The sequence below is a fragment of the Idiotropiscis lumnitzeri genome, chromosome 3 (genome assembly GCF_059441095.1).
Source record: "Idiotropiscis lumnitzeri isolate Australia: NSW breed Sydney's pygmy pipehorse chromosome 3, RoL_Ilum_1.0, whole genome shotgun sequence".
NCBI lineage: Eukaryota > Metazoa > Chordata > Actinopteri > Syngnathiformes > Syngnathidae > Idiotropiscis > Idiotropiscis lumnitzeri.
This window is the reverse complement of record NC_142393.1, coordinates 26249805-26270207: the sequence shown is the minus strand read 5'-3', so window position 1 is coordinate 26270207 and position 20403 is coordinate 26249805. Positions and strand designations below refer to the sequence as shown.

Here is a 20403-nt window from a genome sequence, read left to right as displayed (position 1 = left end):
GTGCTTATAAGTTACATACACAAGTAATCAGTAAATACCGATCCATAACTAATTACATGGCTGAGGGGCAGGGTCCATGCTGGACTGGATGCCAGCCAATCACAGTCAATCAATACACTGTTTCCTTTCATACGAATAGATAATACAAGGCTATTGGTATTAATATTACTTCTGAAAAAAAATAACAAAACCTTAAAATCAAAGTCGCATTTCACTATTGGCCTTAGGGATAAATAAAATTGTCATGAATTAAATAGCATACATATGACCCACTTTTTGCTGGATGTTATTACCCTCATTAATCAGACAATAACTCTTACGCGCTCCAACGTTCTTAAAATGCACAACACTGGGGAGTTTGGGATTTTATTTCTCAGACAATAATGGGTTGTCTCCCAACTTTATAGTACATTGCAGAACTTCAATAAAACCTGAAGCCATCAGAACAAATTCATACAACTGCCAGGAGAGAAATGCCTATTTTTAACATGTGTACAATCAGATGTTTATATTTATTTATAGCACCACATTGATAGAAAAACCACACAACCACACAGAAGGCATTGAGTGTACGTGTCAAGAGAAACCCGTAGGAACGCGCTAGTTCCAGGTTGTCCATTTTTCTTAGCATTCTCGCACATGGACCACTAATACAAACATGTTATAACCATATGTTTAACAACATTCACTTCATATAAGTTAAAAAGATGAAAACTGTGGTGGCAAAATGTCGCATAGATTAAAACATAGTCCTGCTCGACAGCCATAGGTGTGTCTTTGAAATATGTAAGTGTGCTTTTCCTCATTAGCAGGTCATCTGGAGGGACTGCGGTGGCAGGCTTGTGGAAAATGCCTTTGACCACTCCAATTAATCTGCATTTGTGCAGAGCTGAGGGAAAGTGAAAGTCGGAAGAAGCAGAAAACATCATTTGAGCCTGTATTTTTTTTTTTCAAGATGTTGTGGCTCAGATGCTATTGGTCTACTTTTGGGGTTACTCCGGGCTTTGCCGCATTGTCTTTGACTTCCCCTCTCCACTCAGCGTGCGGCTCTGAATGGACGGCGAGGGTGCCGTTCACCTGAGCCAGATAGGAGTCTGAGTGTCTCTCAAGTTCGGCCCTGATCCTCTCCAGGTGCGCGGCCAGCTCCCCCAAGCTCTTGCACTGGCCCTCCACCTGGCTCACCCTGCTATCAACGTCCTTCACCTCCTTCTGAACTTCTTTCCCTGTGGTCCGGCAGCCTTGAAGGCCCCCGGTGAGCTGTCTCTTCAAGGCCACGAGTTCTCCCTTCAGCTGGGCCAGACGCCTCTCCCCGGCCCCCAGGAGTGAGGATTGGTGGCCCACTAGTTTAGTGATTCCTTGCACCTGACTGACGAGCTGCTGTTCCCGCTGTTCCCATGTGGAGTTGGCATGGCCCACTTCACTTGCAATAAAACTGATAGAATCCTTTAGTCCCTTGAGAGTTCGGTTCACAGAGTTGATGTTGACCTTCAGGAGGGTGATCTCGCCGTAGACGGAGTCGCCTGCCTCTTCTTGGGCGATCCGCACAAGCAGGTTCTTCAGTGTGCTGTTCAGACGGTCCAGCTGGTCGGAATGAGAGTCCAGACGATTAGACATCTTATTCTCCATGTCCTCACACTCCCCCTCCTCTCCACTGACTCTGACACCCCCTGCTGGAGGAGTGGAAGGTGAACAGGAGGAGGTGCAAAGGAGCTCCAGGTCTACGAGGCGTTTTTCAATGCCATCCAGATTCCCATCTAATCTTCTCCTCACGGACTCGATATCTGTTTCCAGTGGCGGGACCACCTGACCCTCCAAGAGCGCTGGTGCAGTGGTGTTACTCAGCTCCTCTACAGCCACAAACACCCTCTCCTCCAGGGTCTTCAACTTGTCCTCCAGCATGTTTTTGAAGCCATCTAGGCCACCGGGGAACCCCGACACGGCATCCGCTCCACCTTCTGTAGAATTTAAGCGACCTTCCAGGTCCACCAAGCGGGTTTCAATCAGTGTCTCGACGTGGATGCTTTGCTCGCTGAGTTCTGATTGAAGCTGTCGCTGTGATTCTGTGAGACTTTTAACAGACTCCTCAAGTCGCAGCACACGCTGAGAGAGGCTGTTCACCTGCAATGATCAAAAACAGTTTAGCTTAAGTCAAAAACTTGTAGAATTTCTACCTTAGGTCGTTTGTGAAGTGTACTCTTTTGCATTTCATGATCAAAAATATCTTTCTCTGTGGGTATGTGATGAAATGGTTCGACTGCTTTATAACGGAATCATTTGAGAATATTATAATATCAAGATTAAAGTTCCAGTAAAGTGAACACACCACTGAGAAGAGTGTTGAAAACAACCCTGCCAGATTTGAAAAATTCCCAAGTACACAGTAGACAATATTAGTATATAAGTAGTAATATTAGTATTTAAAAAGATACAAAATGTTTAAAAAAAAAATAAAATCTCTACTCGGTAAGTTGAAACCACAATGCGCAGAAAACTGATGCTCTGTCATGCTAATATATGCGCTAAAAGGAATGGCTGTACCATCCCACTGGGTCATTGTGGGGCTTTCCACGTCACAGCCAGAGGCGCTAGCTCACGAGCTAACGAATAGCTAGCAAATTTTTTGGCCTCGTAATTACAAGTAAGTAACTTGCAATCACGCCAGAAAACTACTGATGCCAACAAAGGCACTTGTGTTCTTATTTAATGAGGGAGGTGGAATCATGCAAAACTAATCAAGTAAACGGAATGGGTGAAATACAGTTTAACGCTATATCTCCACTTTCATTACAACATTGTTCTTTCTACTCGATAAAGGAACGTGGTGTATTTAGGGGAAAAAAAGTATCCTAAATCACCTTACAAAGTCTCTATTGCGTGTGATCAATTTTTTGTCTTGTCAAGATGACAAATGTGCAAAACATGCGCATTCCTAAATCATTTAAAGTACCCCATTGACCTTTGTGGGGATCCTACCTATAAAAATATGAAAGACTGCCGAACATTTACTTTCAGATGTGACGTTTCCTTTTTCAATACCTGTTCACAGCAACTCTCTGTGAGCGTTAAGCCTTGGATCTGTGCCTGCAAAGAGCCCAACTCCGCCCTCAGTCCAGTTTCTCTTCCATCAAGGGACTGCTGCATCTGTTCTTGGCCATCCATGTGTTCCCTGTGACATTGTCTCTGCACAGCCCCAATCCTTTCCTCACACTGGTTCTCCAGACGTGAGAGTCGCTGTTCAAATCCATCCAGGATGTCAGCCTGGATCCCAGCCAGCTTGGCCTCGATGATGCTGTCCAGATGAGCTGAACCGGGGCCAGGGATGGACCTTCCTCTCGCTCCTTCCAGTAGTCTCTTGAGCTGCCCATCATGGCCTAAGACCATTCCCTACATGGGCATACGTTTCAATGAGGGAATGAAAATTCATCGTACTGATAAACTATAGAAATATAGCACAAACCTGAATCTCCTGTAACATGTGGGTCTTGGCTCTTAGCTCATCCTTGACTTCTGTCACTCTCCCCGCAAGATCTCCAAATCTGTTGAAGCTTTCCTCCCCTCCCAGTACACCAGGAGTGCCTATTGGTATCACCCCAAATCCCACAGCCGAGTCCGGCCCGCGTGCTATGCTGGGCAGCAGCGACACCAGAATCTTGCTGGTGTCTTCCCGAAAAGACGTGCGCAGTCGCTCCTCTAGTCCGGCCACCGCCCCGTTTAGAGAGTCGAGGCCCAGAGTGAGGCGCCGTAGGTCGTCCTCCATACGATCCAAACGTTCGCCACTCACTCCAGAAATCCCAAAATTGTTACCTGAGTGTCCATTGATTAAAGTACAATAACAGAGATTAGGTCTAATGCAAAAGGAATGACATTAGTTCTTTCTAATTCATTCTCACCCGTATTTACTTTTCCATTTCCCACGGGCATCTGTCCACTGGGTATTGGTCTGTGATCATGTTGGTTGGGGTAAGGTTTGCTCGGCTCCAGCTGCGCTCCTCCAGGCTTCTGGTCAACAGGGACTCTCGGAACATGAGGAATACCCTTTATCGCGGGGCGATGGGGCAAAGCTGCTCCCTTGAATGGAGGAATCATGTCAGGCAGTGAGGTGGGTCCATCATAGCAGTTGTCGCCAGAGTAGCCGGGGCAACATCTCCACTCCAGCTCAGTCACCGTTTTATAACCCACTTTGTATGTTGGTTTGTGGAATGTCCTGTACCTAAAAGGGAAAACAAGGTCTTTCAAGCATTATTTATGTATTCATGTATGTCTGTTTCAACTAATTATTGTAAACGAGTCAGGGGACAGGACCGAACTATGAGAAGGGCATGACAAAGATAACGGGATGTAGTCATTGTCTGTGGGATTAAACACGGATTAGGGGAAAATTAGGAGATTAGTCTGAAGTGTAAATGTAAATGATGTGGCTTTAGGACTGAGAGATTGAACCATGGTCATTATTGGATGCTTGTATTACCTTTTGTTTGGATTGGATTTCATTTTGATTGTTTGATTTGGAATCATCTTTGTCTCATCACACACACATGCACTCACACGTATACACACTGATGTGAGTCATCTTTTACGGAGGGAAAACCCACTTCTTTGATTTCCCTTGTGAGATTCAGAATGTTATTACAAATGGGCCTTTTTGGGTAAATCAAAGACTCACTCACAATATGCATACAGTGTCAGACACTTTTTTTCCCCTTAATTTATTTTTTCATTGTGTGTGTGTGTGGATATATTTATACATATATATATATACACACACAACTACTGCTCAATTTCATCTGCTGGAGGAATACATTTTTAACACCAGAGGGCGGCGTTGATGCATACAAACTCAAGCATTTTTTTTATCCTTCCTCTTGCATGTGAGGTAATCCATGTCATGTTATCTGCACATTTTTTTTAATTTTTTTACAGAGGCACTCTTATTTACATTTGCGTGTCAACATACATGATAACAGGACACTTCTGTCCCCAGATACACTTGGTTGTGTACTCAGCCTTTACGTATGTGGCTACTCCTTCCTGCATTGTGCACGTGATGTTCCTCTGGACCACATAGGCACAGTGGTTTCTGGAGGGAGAGGAAAGGGAAATTAGAATTTAATATTTTATAATACGATTCATCCAAAGGCATTTCCTTGTCCAGCTGCATGTGATGACAATGTCTTCCTGATGCATTTATCATCCAAAATAAACCTTCTTGAGTGCAAAAGACTTCATTGATCTCTGATTAAACTCTTATAATTCCTTTAATGTAAACATTGCTTCAATATTTAAGAGAGTTGTCATTTTCTACTGTCCATTTTGCATTTCTTTTGACCATTTCATATACTTATGGCGGAGACTGCTCAACAACATTTCAATTCTTGCTCAAGAAAACAACCAGTGACCATCTATCATGCTGCCTCATGTATGCAAGACGAGAAACAGGGACAAGTTTCATATCTTTGAGTTTTCAGATGTACCCCATTGCAGTCATTACCCATCAAGTACTTCCAATATATTTCGCATCATGCTGGACCTAAATCTCCTCTCCTTCCCTCGTTATTGCCAGAAAAGCGACTCTTTCACCGAAATGTTCCACCGTGCAGCACAGGAAATGATTTTCTGCACTCTTCAGACTCTCGTGTGAACAGTTACTCTCATTCAGTAGGGAGTATTTAGCAACACATGCGGCCCTTAATATTGCTTTGCAGCTGTTATGGACAAGGCCGTGTTTTTGGAGTAACAGGGAGGAACACGGGGGCCGAGCTGGCCCAACATGTTCTGAGTTAACAGGTTAAGAGGGTGAACAGGCAAGTATCGCGTTTTACAATCTGTGAGAAACTATTCTCTGCTAACCATTGACTGTGTTGACAATGTCAGTATGTCCTCCCATCAATTCGTGTACAGGAGTCACAATTACTCATGCAACCTACCAACAGGTCATGCATTGTGAGAGAAGTCGCAGTCAGTCAGTCAACACCACAAACTGGGCTGGCAAGCCAGGTAATCGCTGAGGGCCAGGCACGGCTCCAGGATTTTTTCCACTCCTGGGGCTAAAGGGGGGCTTGACTGATGCATAGGGGGACTGAGAAAACAATTGCTAAATATATTTTAGAATATCAAATAAAATGCTAGAGGGTCTTAACTGTGGCTGTAAAGAATTCTGACGCGGCGATAACCCGTTCCACGCCGGTGCAGCACCACTGAGAGCGGTCCATATCAATGACAAAACAATGGCGTTGCCTTCATCAGTTCCCTTACAAACTATTGTTGACTGCTGCAAAGTAGGGAGCCGCTGTGAGATTGTATATATATATATATATATATATGTAATAAGATTGCATACTAACAAAAGTTCGTATTTTATGCTTTTTCGATCTCGCTGATAGAACAGACGAAATGTAGTCATGCTCGTGCACTGCTACTCCCGCACCTGCAGATTTTATTAATACTTACTATGCCTGAAGGGGAATACTATTTATCATTTCCTCTACTAAGCATGATTTGTGGAAGCCTTTTGTCCCAAAAAGAGTAAAATTCAGTTCTCATATTTCAGCATGTGTTAAGTCTCGTATCCACATTCTTGTGCAAGATCACATTCAACAGCATTTTACAGATAATGGCCATGAGTGCTAATAAATGGAAGTTTATCCATGTAAATTCTAAACGAATAATTCAGGTGTCCATGTCGGTTTACTGCAACATTATAAGTGTGTGTAATCATAGTCCATACTGTAAGCAATGTAGTGTATGCTTGTGTCGTGGAGGGTTGACAAAAAGCCTTTCTGGGTTTACAGCTGATTGGGAGCAGACGCGGCATGTGCAAATGTGAAGTGTCACTGTATGACCGTTTTCACGCATCTAAGTATTTTGCATCTGTGGGTCGCATTTTAATGTTGTGTCTGATGCCAAGGCCTTTACACCCTTGCCATCCTGGAAGGGGGATCCCTTCTCAAGGTTTTCTTCTTTTTTTCCTCAAATGGAGTTTGGAATTTTTCCTTGCCCTGTTCGGGGGGTTAGATCCGAAGACGTCGCTAATCTTTGTCAACTGTGGCTTTGTCAAGCCCTTTGAGACTCGTTTGTGATTAAGGGCTATTCAAATAAACTCAATTTAACCTGACTTTTACAGAAAGAGGATCATCCTACTTTTATTGGTTGCCTGTGCACATTATAAACAGGTGTAACCAATCAATAGAAACTTCTGTATCTCAGCACACACATGCTTTATCTCTACAAAGAGCAAATAATTGCACTCAAATTGGCTGCAACTTTGTTTTGTCTACTTTGGTGAAGAGGCAGACAAATAGACGATTTACCTAATCTGGAGTGATCTAAGATTAGATGTGTATGAGAAGAGATGGGAGTTATTTCCCTCTGGGAGCTATTTTCACGCAAGTTCAAAACCAATATAGCTCAAGGAGACTGCAGTACGAGAGTATATATGACATTTGCATTTGTGATCACCGCTGACAAATGAGAACGAGTTGCCACTCTTGATTAACCAGTAAGAGTCAAGAGCAAAGGCACAATGAACCTCTCAATTTATAGGCCGGATCAGGCGGCGTGATAAACGTGAGAGGAAAAAATAAACACAAGTGGAAAAATAAGGCGTCAATCCACGAGGCAAAAAAACAACTGCTGCTGATTAGAAATGATCTATGCTTACGGGATTTTATTCCTGTTCTTACTTAGCCAGTTGTGACTTAACACACTATTTATTTGTTACATTTATGGGGACATGCTTTGAAGATTACGGCACTGACGAACCGGGAAGGGACCTGCTCTGCCGAAGTCGTCTTCATGCAGCGCCTTTTCTGATTTCCTTATATTTCAGCACTTCATTGAACTACTTGTTGGCCTGTTTGCTATTTCTGTTCTTTCTTTTCTGTTCCCAATTCCCCGAATTAGGTGATGGCGATTCACTTGGAAGTGGCTGTACTGAATTTACACCAACTGACCGGTACAAGATCGAAGGCTCATCTTCGGATATGCTGCCATGGATATTACGGCCCTGGATGAGGACCCGCTCCACTGAAGTCATCTTCCTGCAGCACTTCATTCAATTGACTCTTATATTATCTCATCTATTATTGCATAGCATCATTGTATGTGTCAAATGTTGCCCAGTTGGCATCCATTGCAGCCTGGTCATCCTGGAAGGGGGATTCCCCCATCTGTGGTCCCTTCTCAAGGTTTCTCACTTTTCCCCTAATGAGGTTTTGTGAGTTTTTCCTTGCCCTCCTGGGGGTTAAGATCGGGGATGTCGATTGTGGCTATGTAAAGCCCTTTGAGACTGTCTGTGATTAAGGGCTATACAAATAAAATTGACTTGACTTGACTTGACTAAAGAGTTTCTTTTGCTTCGCAAACCAATTTGGGAATACAAAGAACGAAAGAGTTTGGGAAATTGCTAAAAATGTCAAATGGTTGATCTGTCTCATATAAAAAGGGATAGACAATAGAGCACGCTTGTCCCTTGCTTATATCACAGCACATTTAGATTATTTTTTTCTTTCCTTACTAATATTGGGATTTTGCAGCGATTATATGGTCTGTTACTTCAGACTCACGTAGCAATAAGCGCGAGCCAGGAATAAAGAGTGGTAAAAGGCAAATAATGTCCAAAGTTTGGGATAATTTCACACTAATAAAAGAAGCTTCAGTAAAGTGCTCTCCTCCTCCTCAGCTCACAGTGAATGTCAGGTCTCATTCTGGGAGCTGTTGTGGTTCTACCTCTGAGCGCTAAAAACCGGCAAACACGGTAGCCATTTCTTGCAAACCCTGCTTTCATGTTTACAAAGAATACACTGACGTTCAAAAGCACAAATAAACAAGTTAAAACTGCAAAAATGGTGCTTGTTTTTCATAGAGGATAAACAATATATGCCTGTTAATATTGTTTTACGTCTTGATGTACCCTTTTTGTTCAAAAACGTGTTGCCTCAAGGATTTATAACCCAGGAGCAATTGATGCTATTTGTAAACTCGTCTATGATGATTCACGTTGTGTGTTAGCAAAAAGCTAATAAAAGGCAAAGTGTGGTTGTGTAAAATGCACAAGGTGCAAATCTAGAATAATTTTCGGTTTAGTTCGACACTAAATCTCAACTGGCAGTGGCAATAAACAGCTTGAAGTCTGTTTTGATGAAGTGTACATGGTTTGTCCGACTGCTGCTCGTTGGGAAGTCAGTTGAGCTGAGGTCATTGCCCTTACAGCAGATGTATCTTGAATATTTTCCTCGCATGTCAAAACAAAAAAAAATCGTATAAACAACAGTTTGTATCTCAAAATCTCCTAAATCGTGTCACTCGAGGCACCGCTGTAGTCTGCCTATTCACAGCAACACAAGACAGATTTGACTTCTTGTGTATTTCACGATTGTAGAATGTGCCAGTACCTCCCAGCATATAAAAAACGCTAGGTCCGCATTCTATCAGAACCACCCATCTGAGCTCATGCTAAAAGTAATTCTCAAGTGACGGAAACTGTCCTCCCAATCACAGCAGGCCGTACCCGCTCCAACTCCAATCAACAACAAAAACGCTCCTCACCTCCCTCTGCCACACTTCCCATTTCCCTCGTCTCCGCAGGCCCACACAAAAATATTGTCCTTCATCACTTGTCTTTTTTTTTCACCACGAGCCCCATCCCACTGTAAATATTTCCAGTCTAACATTACACTTGTAAGCTGGCTTGCTGCGTCTCCCAGGGGGAGAGAGGAATTCCAATCCTGAATTTTCACGTGCAGTGTTTTTGGCAAATATTGCTGCTGGACCTGCTCTCTGTCGCACACACCAAAACAACTCACCTTCCAAAGACCCCCCTTTTCCCACAAACCTTTTGTAGTCCCGCTTAAAAATCAGCAGACATTCTTGTTTTAATTATGGGCACATGCATATTGTCCTGCCTCTTCTAGTGTTTTGTATTTTGCTCGTTTGATGACTTTGAGAAATTCTTATCTGTGCTCCCATCGCTTTTTCTGAACTTTTCTGAGCTGCTTCTTTCTCAGCTTGTGTTTTGACATATTGGCACCAAAGCGCTCACTTTGCTCATTATTTCCTCGACCCTCACCTGCACCGTTCCTGACTTAGTGAGCAAACCCTGACGCTTTATGACTGGAGTGGAATGGATTTAAATAAAATAAAATAAATCGGCCGGTATGCCTTGTACCAGCAATGCTGTCTTGTGTATCTTTATTTTCTGCTTCTTTTCTCGATTTACATGATTGCATTTGACATGAGTCACGTCTTGTTTTTTCAGTTTGTGCTTTCCTACTTTACACGATGACGCTTAAACACCACACACCATTGACTTTTTTTTATTATCCTCAGGCATTTGACAAAGCATATAATCTTCTTAGTCTAAGAATACTTCTCAGTGTTTGTAGAAAAAAAAAGAGGTAACAAATCGGACTTGCTAATAAGGATTACTGCTTTGTGTTGGCTGTGGGAGTGTAACCAAAACCGGTGCAATGCGATGCTTTGAGTTCCTCATTTGGTACTCAATCAAGCAAGACAGCACTTGTAGATTTAAACTGCCTAAAAAATTAATACATTTTACCTTAATACCTTAAAACCTTATTTATTTATCTAATTTATATATTTGTCTGTATTATTGTTGTATTGCACTGGAGAGGGGAGCTCTCTAATCTCGTTGCACACTTGAGTACAATGACAATAAAGGGATTTCTAATTTCTAATACGTTTTAAACGTACATTTAACATGGCTCATTGCAATGCAAGTCCAAAATGTATTTTTTTTTTATTTTTCAACTTTGACATTTTCCCTTTAGTAACACACACAAAACACACTAGACAGTAAATGTATAACAATAATTTAACAAAAAAAAAAAAATCTGACATTTCTTTCCATCCATCCATTCTCTTCTGCTTATCTGAGGTCAGGTTGTGGAGGCAACAGAATTAGGGATGCCCAGACTTCCCTCTCCCAAACCACTTTCTCAAACTCTTTCACCCCAGAATAGTTGGAAATTCCTTTCAATTCTAACTTTTTTTATTAATATCTTTATACGCTCATTCAAAGGAAGTAATCACATGATTGTACTGCCGATTAGTGTGCCATCTAGGGTCTATTTTTACTTTGAATTTATTGGGCTAACAAAGGTGTGTCACCAATCCAAGTGGACTAATTTTTGCCGATTCAGATTAATCATTCCATGTGCAAATGTTAATGTTAAATTTAATGTGTTTAAAGGGGTATAGTTTTCATCTCAACCAAAATTCGGAAATAACATTTGTTCAAATTGTCAGCAGCCTATAAACCTGACAGTAGAACATTAGGAAAATCATCTGTGGAAAAAAAAAAATCTCTCTTTAGCCCAATCTTGTACCTCTATTTCGATTTTTAAGGAACCACCTCGTCTGAGGAAGAACAACCAATCAAAGACAGAATCACTGACCGATGAGGTGCAAATAGTTTGTGGGGGCGTTTAGAATCGTCAACACCCCATGCCCCTTGCTGCCTGTCAAGGAGGTATTTATTCTTTGCTGTTCTGATTACTCCATAAAGGATGCGGTCGACAGGATGCTTAGTTCGGTAACTTCAGTCATCAACCACCGCAAGCCATTTTCAAAGCTGATTTTGTAAAATAAGCCTCCTGGTGTGTCAGATAAATAAATGACTGTTAGATGAAGGCCACCTCTTTCATGCTGGCCGCAGACTAAAACAAAGATATAAAGATACAGTAAGCAGGCGAGGAGCTTAAGCTAAACAACTGCAAGGAGGGGGAATCATTAGCCCGGCGCGTTCAAAGGTAACAAAAACTTTCCTGACCACATCGCTGCAGCGCACGGATCTGCACTTTAGCCCTTGTTTATTTATGTAAAGCTGAGCTATGATCCGCAGATTCATATTTAAAGGAAACATATGTGCCATTAGTCGGCTCTCGGTAAAAGGGCAACTTTCCCACACTCCTGCTGCTTTAAATAGCCTATTTGTCCCAGTGACTTGAAACAGAAGTTAATGAATCAGCAATCTACTGTAATGTTGGCATCCAGGCATGACGGCATATCCATCAGCAATTGTAAATAAAAAGCAAAGCTTATTCAAATGTTGAAGATGTTATCAACACAGAAGGCGATGAAAGCGGAGCATTTGGAGTGAAGAGGGAATTTTGCTAACCAGCCTTTGTGACCCCTAGCTGGAGACTGGCTCCATTCTTGCTCTCCACTGGACACTCAACACAAACTTACAACAACAGCCAATAACCCTTGACCTTCACCACCTCTGTGGCCTTCACCACCCCCTCTGTCTCTGCCCCATGCATCGCTGAAAAGCCCTTTGCTAACTCTCTGACCTGATCACTGATGGTATGTGGCGTCTGTTGGGATCCAAATTGATCTACACAGCCCACAACCCAACCAGGGGGACAGTGTTCCACCTGTTGTGTATTAGGAGTCCACTGGTGCGTTATCACGATGACAGATGCACTCGAAGATCTGCATACCCTTTTTTTTTTTTTTAGCTGCACTCTACTCGTCAGTACTAACTTTACATCTGGCATGTTTAATACTGTATGTGTGATCACGGTCTTTTAATGGAGAAATGTCACCATGCCTTAACATATATAAATACGCAATTGCATTGACATACACTTTGACACACATGAGGGTTATTTCTAAATACTGTATCTCTTCCACTGGCAGCAGCAGGGCTGATTTATTTCTAGAGGTGGTCTTACGCCGATGCGTCCCGAGGACCCAACTATGGTCAAGGTAGGGCAACACCTCTTTCATAACAACTATACATAGACTTGCAAGCACTTGTCGTGGATTATCACCCTGACAGCAAGCAATTACTGACTATTATAGATCAACACAACTATCCATAAAGTCAGAGTGATCTGTCAATCATGGTGACAAGCTTGAAAAGATACAAGGTGAGAAATGTAAACCATGCACATAAAAGCTTGGTTCAGAAGTCTAGTCTCATCAAGGTTCAGAAATATTTTCAGGCTGGAGTGTAATGAGGATGATAATAATGACTATTACATACTGTAATAATAATAATATAATAATAATAATAATAATAATTCCGCAATATTGATAATGATAATAATAATAATAATAATGAAGAAGAAGAATGAGAACACTGACTTCAACAAAATAAATAAACAAATAACTTGTTGTAAATTGTTGAGGTTCGATAACAGGTTCAACAGGGACATGGAAGGCCACCGCTCAGCCTGAGCTGGTGCGCAAGTTTGAAAGGTTCCGACTAGATATAGTCAGACACCGCATGGCTTGGGCTTCAGAACCATTCCTCTTGAGAGGGATGGAATTCGACTCAGGTGTGGGCCTCATGGCTGAGTGCTTGTTCATTTGGATACACAATGGTGGATGGGAGATTAAACTCAGTCCTCACGTACGTATGTGCGACTCTTGGTGACATTTTGATGATCTACATTGGGGTCATGTCATAAGACTTTGGACCACGTCTTGGACACTCTGTAGCTCTGAGCTGTCAACTGATCACCACCTAATGATGTATTGGCTCTGATGGTGGTCCGATATGGCAGACACAACCATATTGTGAGGGTCTGCTAGGATTGTCTGGCAGATTCCCCTGCCAGAAGTGGTTTAAACTCCTACCTCTGATAGAACTTTGGCCACATATGGAGGAGGTTGGGGACATTGAATTAGAGCGAGTCATCTTTTTTGACTCTATCGTTGAGGCGGTCGGAGTTGCATGGTGGTTGGTGCTTGTTGTGCCGCTAATCACTTAGCCTGTAAATTGACACAAATAGTGTGGGACTCCAGAGGTAGCTGACGGGTATCACCAGGAGAAGTGGGATGTACTTTTGGTGGTTGCTGAGTCAAAAACGGACTCGTGGAACATGTTTGGTGGACCTATGGCGTACATCTTCAGCTTTGAGGATACATTTAACAATGTGTACTGGATCGTGGAGGTGTGCCACAGCTGAGCTCAACTCCTTGTGAGTTGGTGGAGAGAATACGTTGAAGTGCTCCTCAATTCTACCAACACATCTTTCTATGATGAAGCAGAGTCTTGGGACTCTGTGGTGACCGCCACTATTTCTAGGGTTGAGGATCTGTCATGATCTGTAGTTGTTGTTTTTGGTTTAGCATTTATTTTCATGTTTTGGCCTTGTGTTCCTGTCTTCTGTCTCGTCAAGTCTATTGTGTCCACCTGTGTTAACCAATCCGGTCCTCCAACCCTCTGCGACTTGTCCAGGTGCTCCTCGTTGTCTCGTCAATTTGTTTGTATTTAGTTTCCTGTTTTTCTTTCAGTTCTTGTCGGTGCATTGCCTTTGTCAGCTGTCCTCGTCTCACGTCCATGTCTGTTGTCCTCCTGCCTGCCTCGCTTTATTTTCAGTTTAGTCAAGTCCTTGCGTTTTGTTGCTACCACATGTTTTGTTTGTTTGTATTTATTTTATTAAATGCCATTAAAGTCACCCCGGCCTCGCTTCCCCACCTTTTTTGGTACTCCTTTTCCTCAACCTCCACGCCACGCAACCTGATAGGATTGATGAGATCGTCCCTATTTATTATGATTATTTTTATTATTCTTGTGAACCTTAGAAGCAGGTGTGAGCCAGTGTAATCAATTTTGTGCTTATCAAGGACTGACCCAAATACAACAGACACCCAATTGAGTACTGTTGTGATATTCGGAGCCCTCAAGTTTTTTAGCACTATTGTGACTATCCAATTCATTCAGATTAATGGATTTCGCCAATTAAAATTTGCATCCCTAAAATATAGACTGAAATGTATGGAATAACCCAGTAAAGAAAAAAAGCATGATTGTTGGACTGTAAGAGGTGGAAGTTAAGCCAATATTTAAAAAAAGTTTTGTTTAAAATTGGCATGTTTAATAATAGTGGAAAATATTGATCGAAATATCTTTTTCCATATTCCAAATGCTTTGAAATGTCCACAGAAACGGATTATAACAGCGAAGTGGCTTCATTTGGTTGGAACCGGGCACTCTATGGACAACTTCAAATTCGGCCCTCACAAAGTTTTCTGTGAAGATCACTTCCAGCCGTGATGTTTTGACACGGAGCAGAAGCTCCAAGCCAATGGAGTTGGATACAAATTTTGGCGAAAAACACTGCTCCGTCTATTTTTTTCACACCCACAACCGAAGGCAGACAGGTCGAGACACGTTCGCCGCTGAGGGACTTAAATAAGGTAGTAATCAAAGTTGTATCTAACAGACTAACATAATTTTTGACTGAACATTCAGTAACTGATTATGCAGTTTTATTTAATTAGCCAACCATTAAGTGTTATTCAGCAATAACAACATACTATTCAATTTCATTAATGTAATAATTTAATAATATATTAATTAATTAATAATCTAATGCGGTGAATCAAAGTTCAACCCTTTTTGACAGATTATTATGTTTAACACCTTTTGTAGCAATGCAAAGTTAATCAGAATACCAGGTTCTTCCCCTTTGCTTATGCATACAGTTAATTCTTGAGAAAAATGCACAAGGGTTGACTTCCTCTTTTTTATGGTGTGGGATTCTGGGTTGTCCCATTTTGCAAAAGGTGAACGCACATGGCAAGACTAAAGCAATATTTTAAGTCAGTTTAAGTGAAGCAGCAGGTAGCTGAGGTGCTGTCCAAAGCCATAAGCATTATCAGGGGAAGCCAAGCAAAATAGACAGGAAGGGGAGGGAAAAAAACAAAGCCCTGCAGGCCAAATATTCATGTTCAAATCACAAGCGTGTCATAAGGTTGTAATATTCCTTTCTGCTCATGTGCTCTAACCGCCCAAAACTCATCAGCCCGGGATATAAGGCATGTGACAACATCTCTGATTGGAAACAGAACTTGCTTCATATGATTATTGTAAGGCAGCGAGCGCAGGGACACTAGTAATCTACACTCTTGTGATGTTTTTATTGATTAGTTGCACCACTCCCTTCTGGCAGTGGGTGCCCAGCTGTACTCTAATGGAGTCCCCTGAGCCCCCACGCCCCACACACAGTGAGGAATCAGTACACTTGTCATCAGCTATGCACCAGAGACCTAAAACATGGGCTCTCTTTGTCATCGTTGGTCTTAACATCGCTCCCCAAGTACAGCTGGTTTTAGGTGTGAACTACAAAGAAAGAGGCCGAAACACAGCGTCAATTCAAGGATCAATTACAAAGCCGATGCTATAACTAAAACCATATTTCTGCAAAGGAATGCTCAAAGTGACCTGATGATTCTCACGGGGAGCAACAGTGGGACAGCCCTCCCGTTGGTAGTAATAGTAACTCTGGATCGAGAAATCTGGGGTGAAGATTGATGACAATGACTCCAAAGGAGAGAACTTACTTGTGTCTGGTCATAGGCTTGTTTGGGATGTGCTGGGGGTTGAGTCCAGTCTTGAACATGTTGTATCTGTGTCCATAAAAAGGATTGACATGACCTCCATAGAATGTTCCTTTGCAGTCCACCACAAAGATTAACACTCCCAGGAGATACACCGGCACGAGCACCTGGCGCAACTTGGCATTCATTGTTTTAGCTCGCCTTATAAATCCCACAGTCTGGAAAAGGAAGCTGGCGGCAGAAGAAATGAAGGCTGATGAGTGAGAGCTTTGTATGCTCCTCGGGGTTCGGAAGTTCCTCAGACCTCGCGCAGTCTTATTCAGTGCGCCATGTAGGAGAGAGTGGAGTCCCAACACATCAGCAGCATCTCATCCGTGTCGCCTTCAACTCGTACACTAACCACATCGTACACACATCGGACGGAGGGGAGAGGACGGAGGCTTGTGGGGCTCAAGAGGGAGGGGGAAGAACAGCACAAAGGTGTGCTGGAGGAGGGCAGAGGAGAGATAGTGAGGGTGTCTCCAAAAAATGTTTCGGCTCCACACACACATGCGTGTGTGTGAGTGGGGGGGACGCGCTGCTGAGGCTCAGCCCTCCTTGTACACGGCACTATGCATGAATGAGTGTGGGTGTGAGCAAGAAGCAGCGTCTGAAGGGGGATGGCAGGCAGACGGACAAACTTCATTTGCATAAGCCACGCCAGCACCACACCAGCAAGTGGAGCAAAATTGTGTTTTTTATGTTTTATTCCATCATCCTGTATTTACACGCTTTTAGCTTTAGTCCAGCTCGGCTGGGAGTTGCTGTACATCAGTGTTTAACGGCAGTGTGTGCTGCCATGTGAATGGATGCTGCAGAGCAAAACACAATGGACCGCCTCCTTGCTTCACCACAGTCACTCATTCATTCATGAACAATCCAGCCCTCCCCTCACTCGTGTGTCAATACACTTGCTCGTCCATCATGCTCAGATACCGTTGGTAACTTTCAAAAATTTGGCTCTACAGGAAGTTCTATATAATTAAATATGTTACAACTTACACTTTCAAATACAGTGGTGCCTTGAGATAAGAGTTTAATTCATCCTTCGCACACACTTGAAACAGAGTTTCTCCATGTGATTATAAAAGAAGACTTTTTTAATGGGGAAGCTGTCGCCCTGCTCACCTATTTCCACTCTTTAAAGAGCAAGAAATAGTTGTGTTTTGGGGTTTTATTTCTTTATTATTGAGTATTTTTGCTTTTACATTGCAATATATTTTAACCGCACACTGGGGCTGGAATAGATTAATCGTATTTCCATTCATTTCAATGGGAAACATTACCCCGATTTGTGAACTTTTCAGGTTGAAAAAAGAACATTCCTAACTTGAGGTTCTGCTGTATCTCTTTGTTTCTTTTAATTATTTTTACTCCATTCTCTTTGTCGCATTGGTTTTACTTGTCAGAATTTGGATATTGAAAAATATACGTTGAATTCCTGCGGACTAGCCTTTTGGTAAATGGAACGATGGATTAAAAAAAAGAAAAAGATTGAGATTTTATTATGAAATAAATGATTGTTTATTGCTACAAACACACAAAAGAAGTAGCAGAAATTTGGGCCGTTTCCAGGTCCTGGGAATCCCAACGGATCGGGTTAAAATGCAACCAGTAGTCATCCTTGCATACATACATACAGTAAAACACTTGTGAATCAAGTTTGCGCTCACAAGTCAAAGCAAAGAATCGGCCTAATGATGGCTCGAAAAACACACGAGGGTCACTCATATCTCAAAGCAAAACTGTATTTTTGCCATTTTGTATGAGTGCGATGGACAGACATGTTTCTAATGGAAAGAAAAACATTTCAAACACTGAATAATTGTAATTAACTATTTATGATGTCATGTCTTGGAATAAATTGCAAAATTTTGTGGCATATACACACACCAAAATGCCAATGTATCATGAAAACATTCTGGTGTTGAATTGCAACGTAATGTTACTTTAATAAAGAAATCGAGCAAGAAGCAAGCAGCTCTGTAGGAGTGGAAACGAGCTGTTAGCCATGCTACTTGGCCATGTATCATCAGCCTCTGTAACGAGTCCGTCATATTTATTTCAATTTCAATTGTAGGAATTGCAAACATTCATTTGATGGCCGTGTTCTGAAAATGTTATTTTACCTTGAACTTGTCAAAGATGAATGGACGGCGTGCTCATAAATGTGATATCGTGTTGGGAAGTATTGCCTCTTCTAGCAGCCACTCTTCAAAAGCATGTTTTGGATATCCTTCTTCTTCTCCAAAAAAATGCTAAAAGGGGCAACTTTTTCATGAATGGGAAAAGTCCTAGGGGTCATGGGGGGTGCTCACACCACCAACTGAAGGCCTAATTTAGGTCATCGTAATCCACAAAGGTTGAATTGAGACAACCGTACTATTTTGTAACGCACACATAGTTTTGAAATTTGACTATCCATTAGAAACATTGAGACTAAGATGACATTTAATAATGATAATCTTTAATCAGTGTGGTTAGGCTTCTACCCAAATGCAGTTTGGAAAATTTAAACGGGTCAGTCCTGAGTTTCATTTTGAATTCAAGAGTGACTGTATATGTGTACCTTCACGAAAGCTCATTGGCCCATGAAGGAGCTCGATTCCACGGCTGAGTTCCTCAATCACGACTGTAAAAGACTCTGTTTCCAATTGACGTCACTGTCTCATTATGGCGCGAGCCTTTGCCAGGATATCTGGCTTCATTTGTGCACAGTGGCAGGAAGTACAGAAACGATGTCCACATTATAAAAATACAGTTTAGAATAGACTGTTGCAAAACTATTACTTGGGGAGTTCTAAAAATGTGACATCATTTGAAAGTAACAGCAGATGAAACTAAATAGAATTCATTCTGAACAATAAAACACTTAATATATATATACATATATATATAAACCAATTCACAAAGTTTGCGTTATGACATATTCTCCCTTTTGCCTTTCTTTTTAAATGTTTTGTCAGTGGTGTACTTAAACTGACACAAACCTATTGTTTGAGCATATTGTAACACACAGCATGTCATTCTTCTGAAAAAGAAAAAGAAACAATTACAGCATTAAACTAACACTGAACTTGGACTTCCACTGGTGCAGGGAAAGGAGAACATACCACCTACAGTAAATCCAAGCCTTAAAAGACTTAAAAGAGAAATAGAAAAGAAAATCCGGAGAGGGTCAGAAACAGGAGTTTGAAACGGCCTATTTGTTTGCACAGTTGGTTTAGCAGGTCTTTCTCACCTGACTGTGGGCTGTGCTCCGTTTAACCTAGTCTATTTACCCACCATTTACAAGTCAGTGTGAAAGGAAAACGCAACATCAAAAAGGCATATCACACAAGTGGGAGAGTTTCCCAAAGCGTTTAACAAAAGCATCCAAAAAAGCAAAAGACATCATGTCATCTTCGGGATGATTACTGAAAATATATTTTTCAAAGCATTTGGGAGACTTTCTTTCATTTTCATGCACCGTGTGGGATTCCGTTGACTCCGTTGCTGTTCATTTCCTCAGATTATGCTGCATGAGCTTCAAGAGAGTATTCGTGAAGCTTCTGAGGTGTTTCACTTCCTCCTGAAAATTCATCCTAACATTCCAGAAGCTGTCACAGAACCAGCAGACAACAAAGTATTTCATTATAAACTTTTTTAAAATTTTATAAGGAAATAAATGCAATTTTCCACCCCTTAAAAAGAAGCCTTCACCTAAAACAAATGGCTCGGTGCAGCCAACGTGTATCATTTCTGTTTAAACCTTGTTTGTTAACGTCATATAAATTATTGACCGAACCCTTCTGTGACCCTTCATTGCTCGCGGAGTCATCTGTGGGATTCTGTTGTTGGAATTCCACTGCAAAACATCTTTATTTTTAATTTCCGTCTGCTTCGTGTACAGTAACCTAGCGGGTGCATTAATTCCAAGGTTGTGCATCCATCTCATTGTAAAATTTACTTGCTAACATGGGACGGGCAATAAAGTCAGTCCTTTCAAGATGGATAATATCAACATCACGACTCTACAATTGGAACATCAATCGGAAATAACAAGAGAGCGTT

The 20403-nt window shown here is 41.8% G+C and overlaps 1 protein-coding gene across 2 annotated transcripts; it reads right to left on the bottom strand.

Moving 5' to 3' along the window:
- Window positions 1-352: 352 nt before the first annotated feature.
- On the bottom strand, window positions 353-16711 carry emilin3b (elastin microfibril interfacer 3b). 2 transcript variants are annotated; one of them, XM_088291071.1, is made up of 6 exons: window positions 16315-16711; window positions 4955-5077; window positions 3891-4210; window positions 3458-3804; window positions 3037-3384; window positions 353-2118 (listed from the first exon to the last, which is right to left on the bottom strand). In XM_088291071.1, exons 1-6 carry the CDS (start codon window positions 16497-16499, stop codon window positions 973-975), a joined length of 2469 nt encoding a protein of 822 aa, XP_088147197.1. In that variant the 5' UTR covers window positions 16500-16711; the 3' UTR covers window positions 353-972. The 2 variants fall into 2 exon arrangements, with proteins under 2 accessions (XP_088147197.1, XP_088147198.1); XM_088291072.1 differs by having other exon boundaries at window positions 3891-4204.
- Window positions 16712-20403: the final 3692 nt, after the last annotated feature.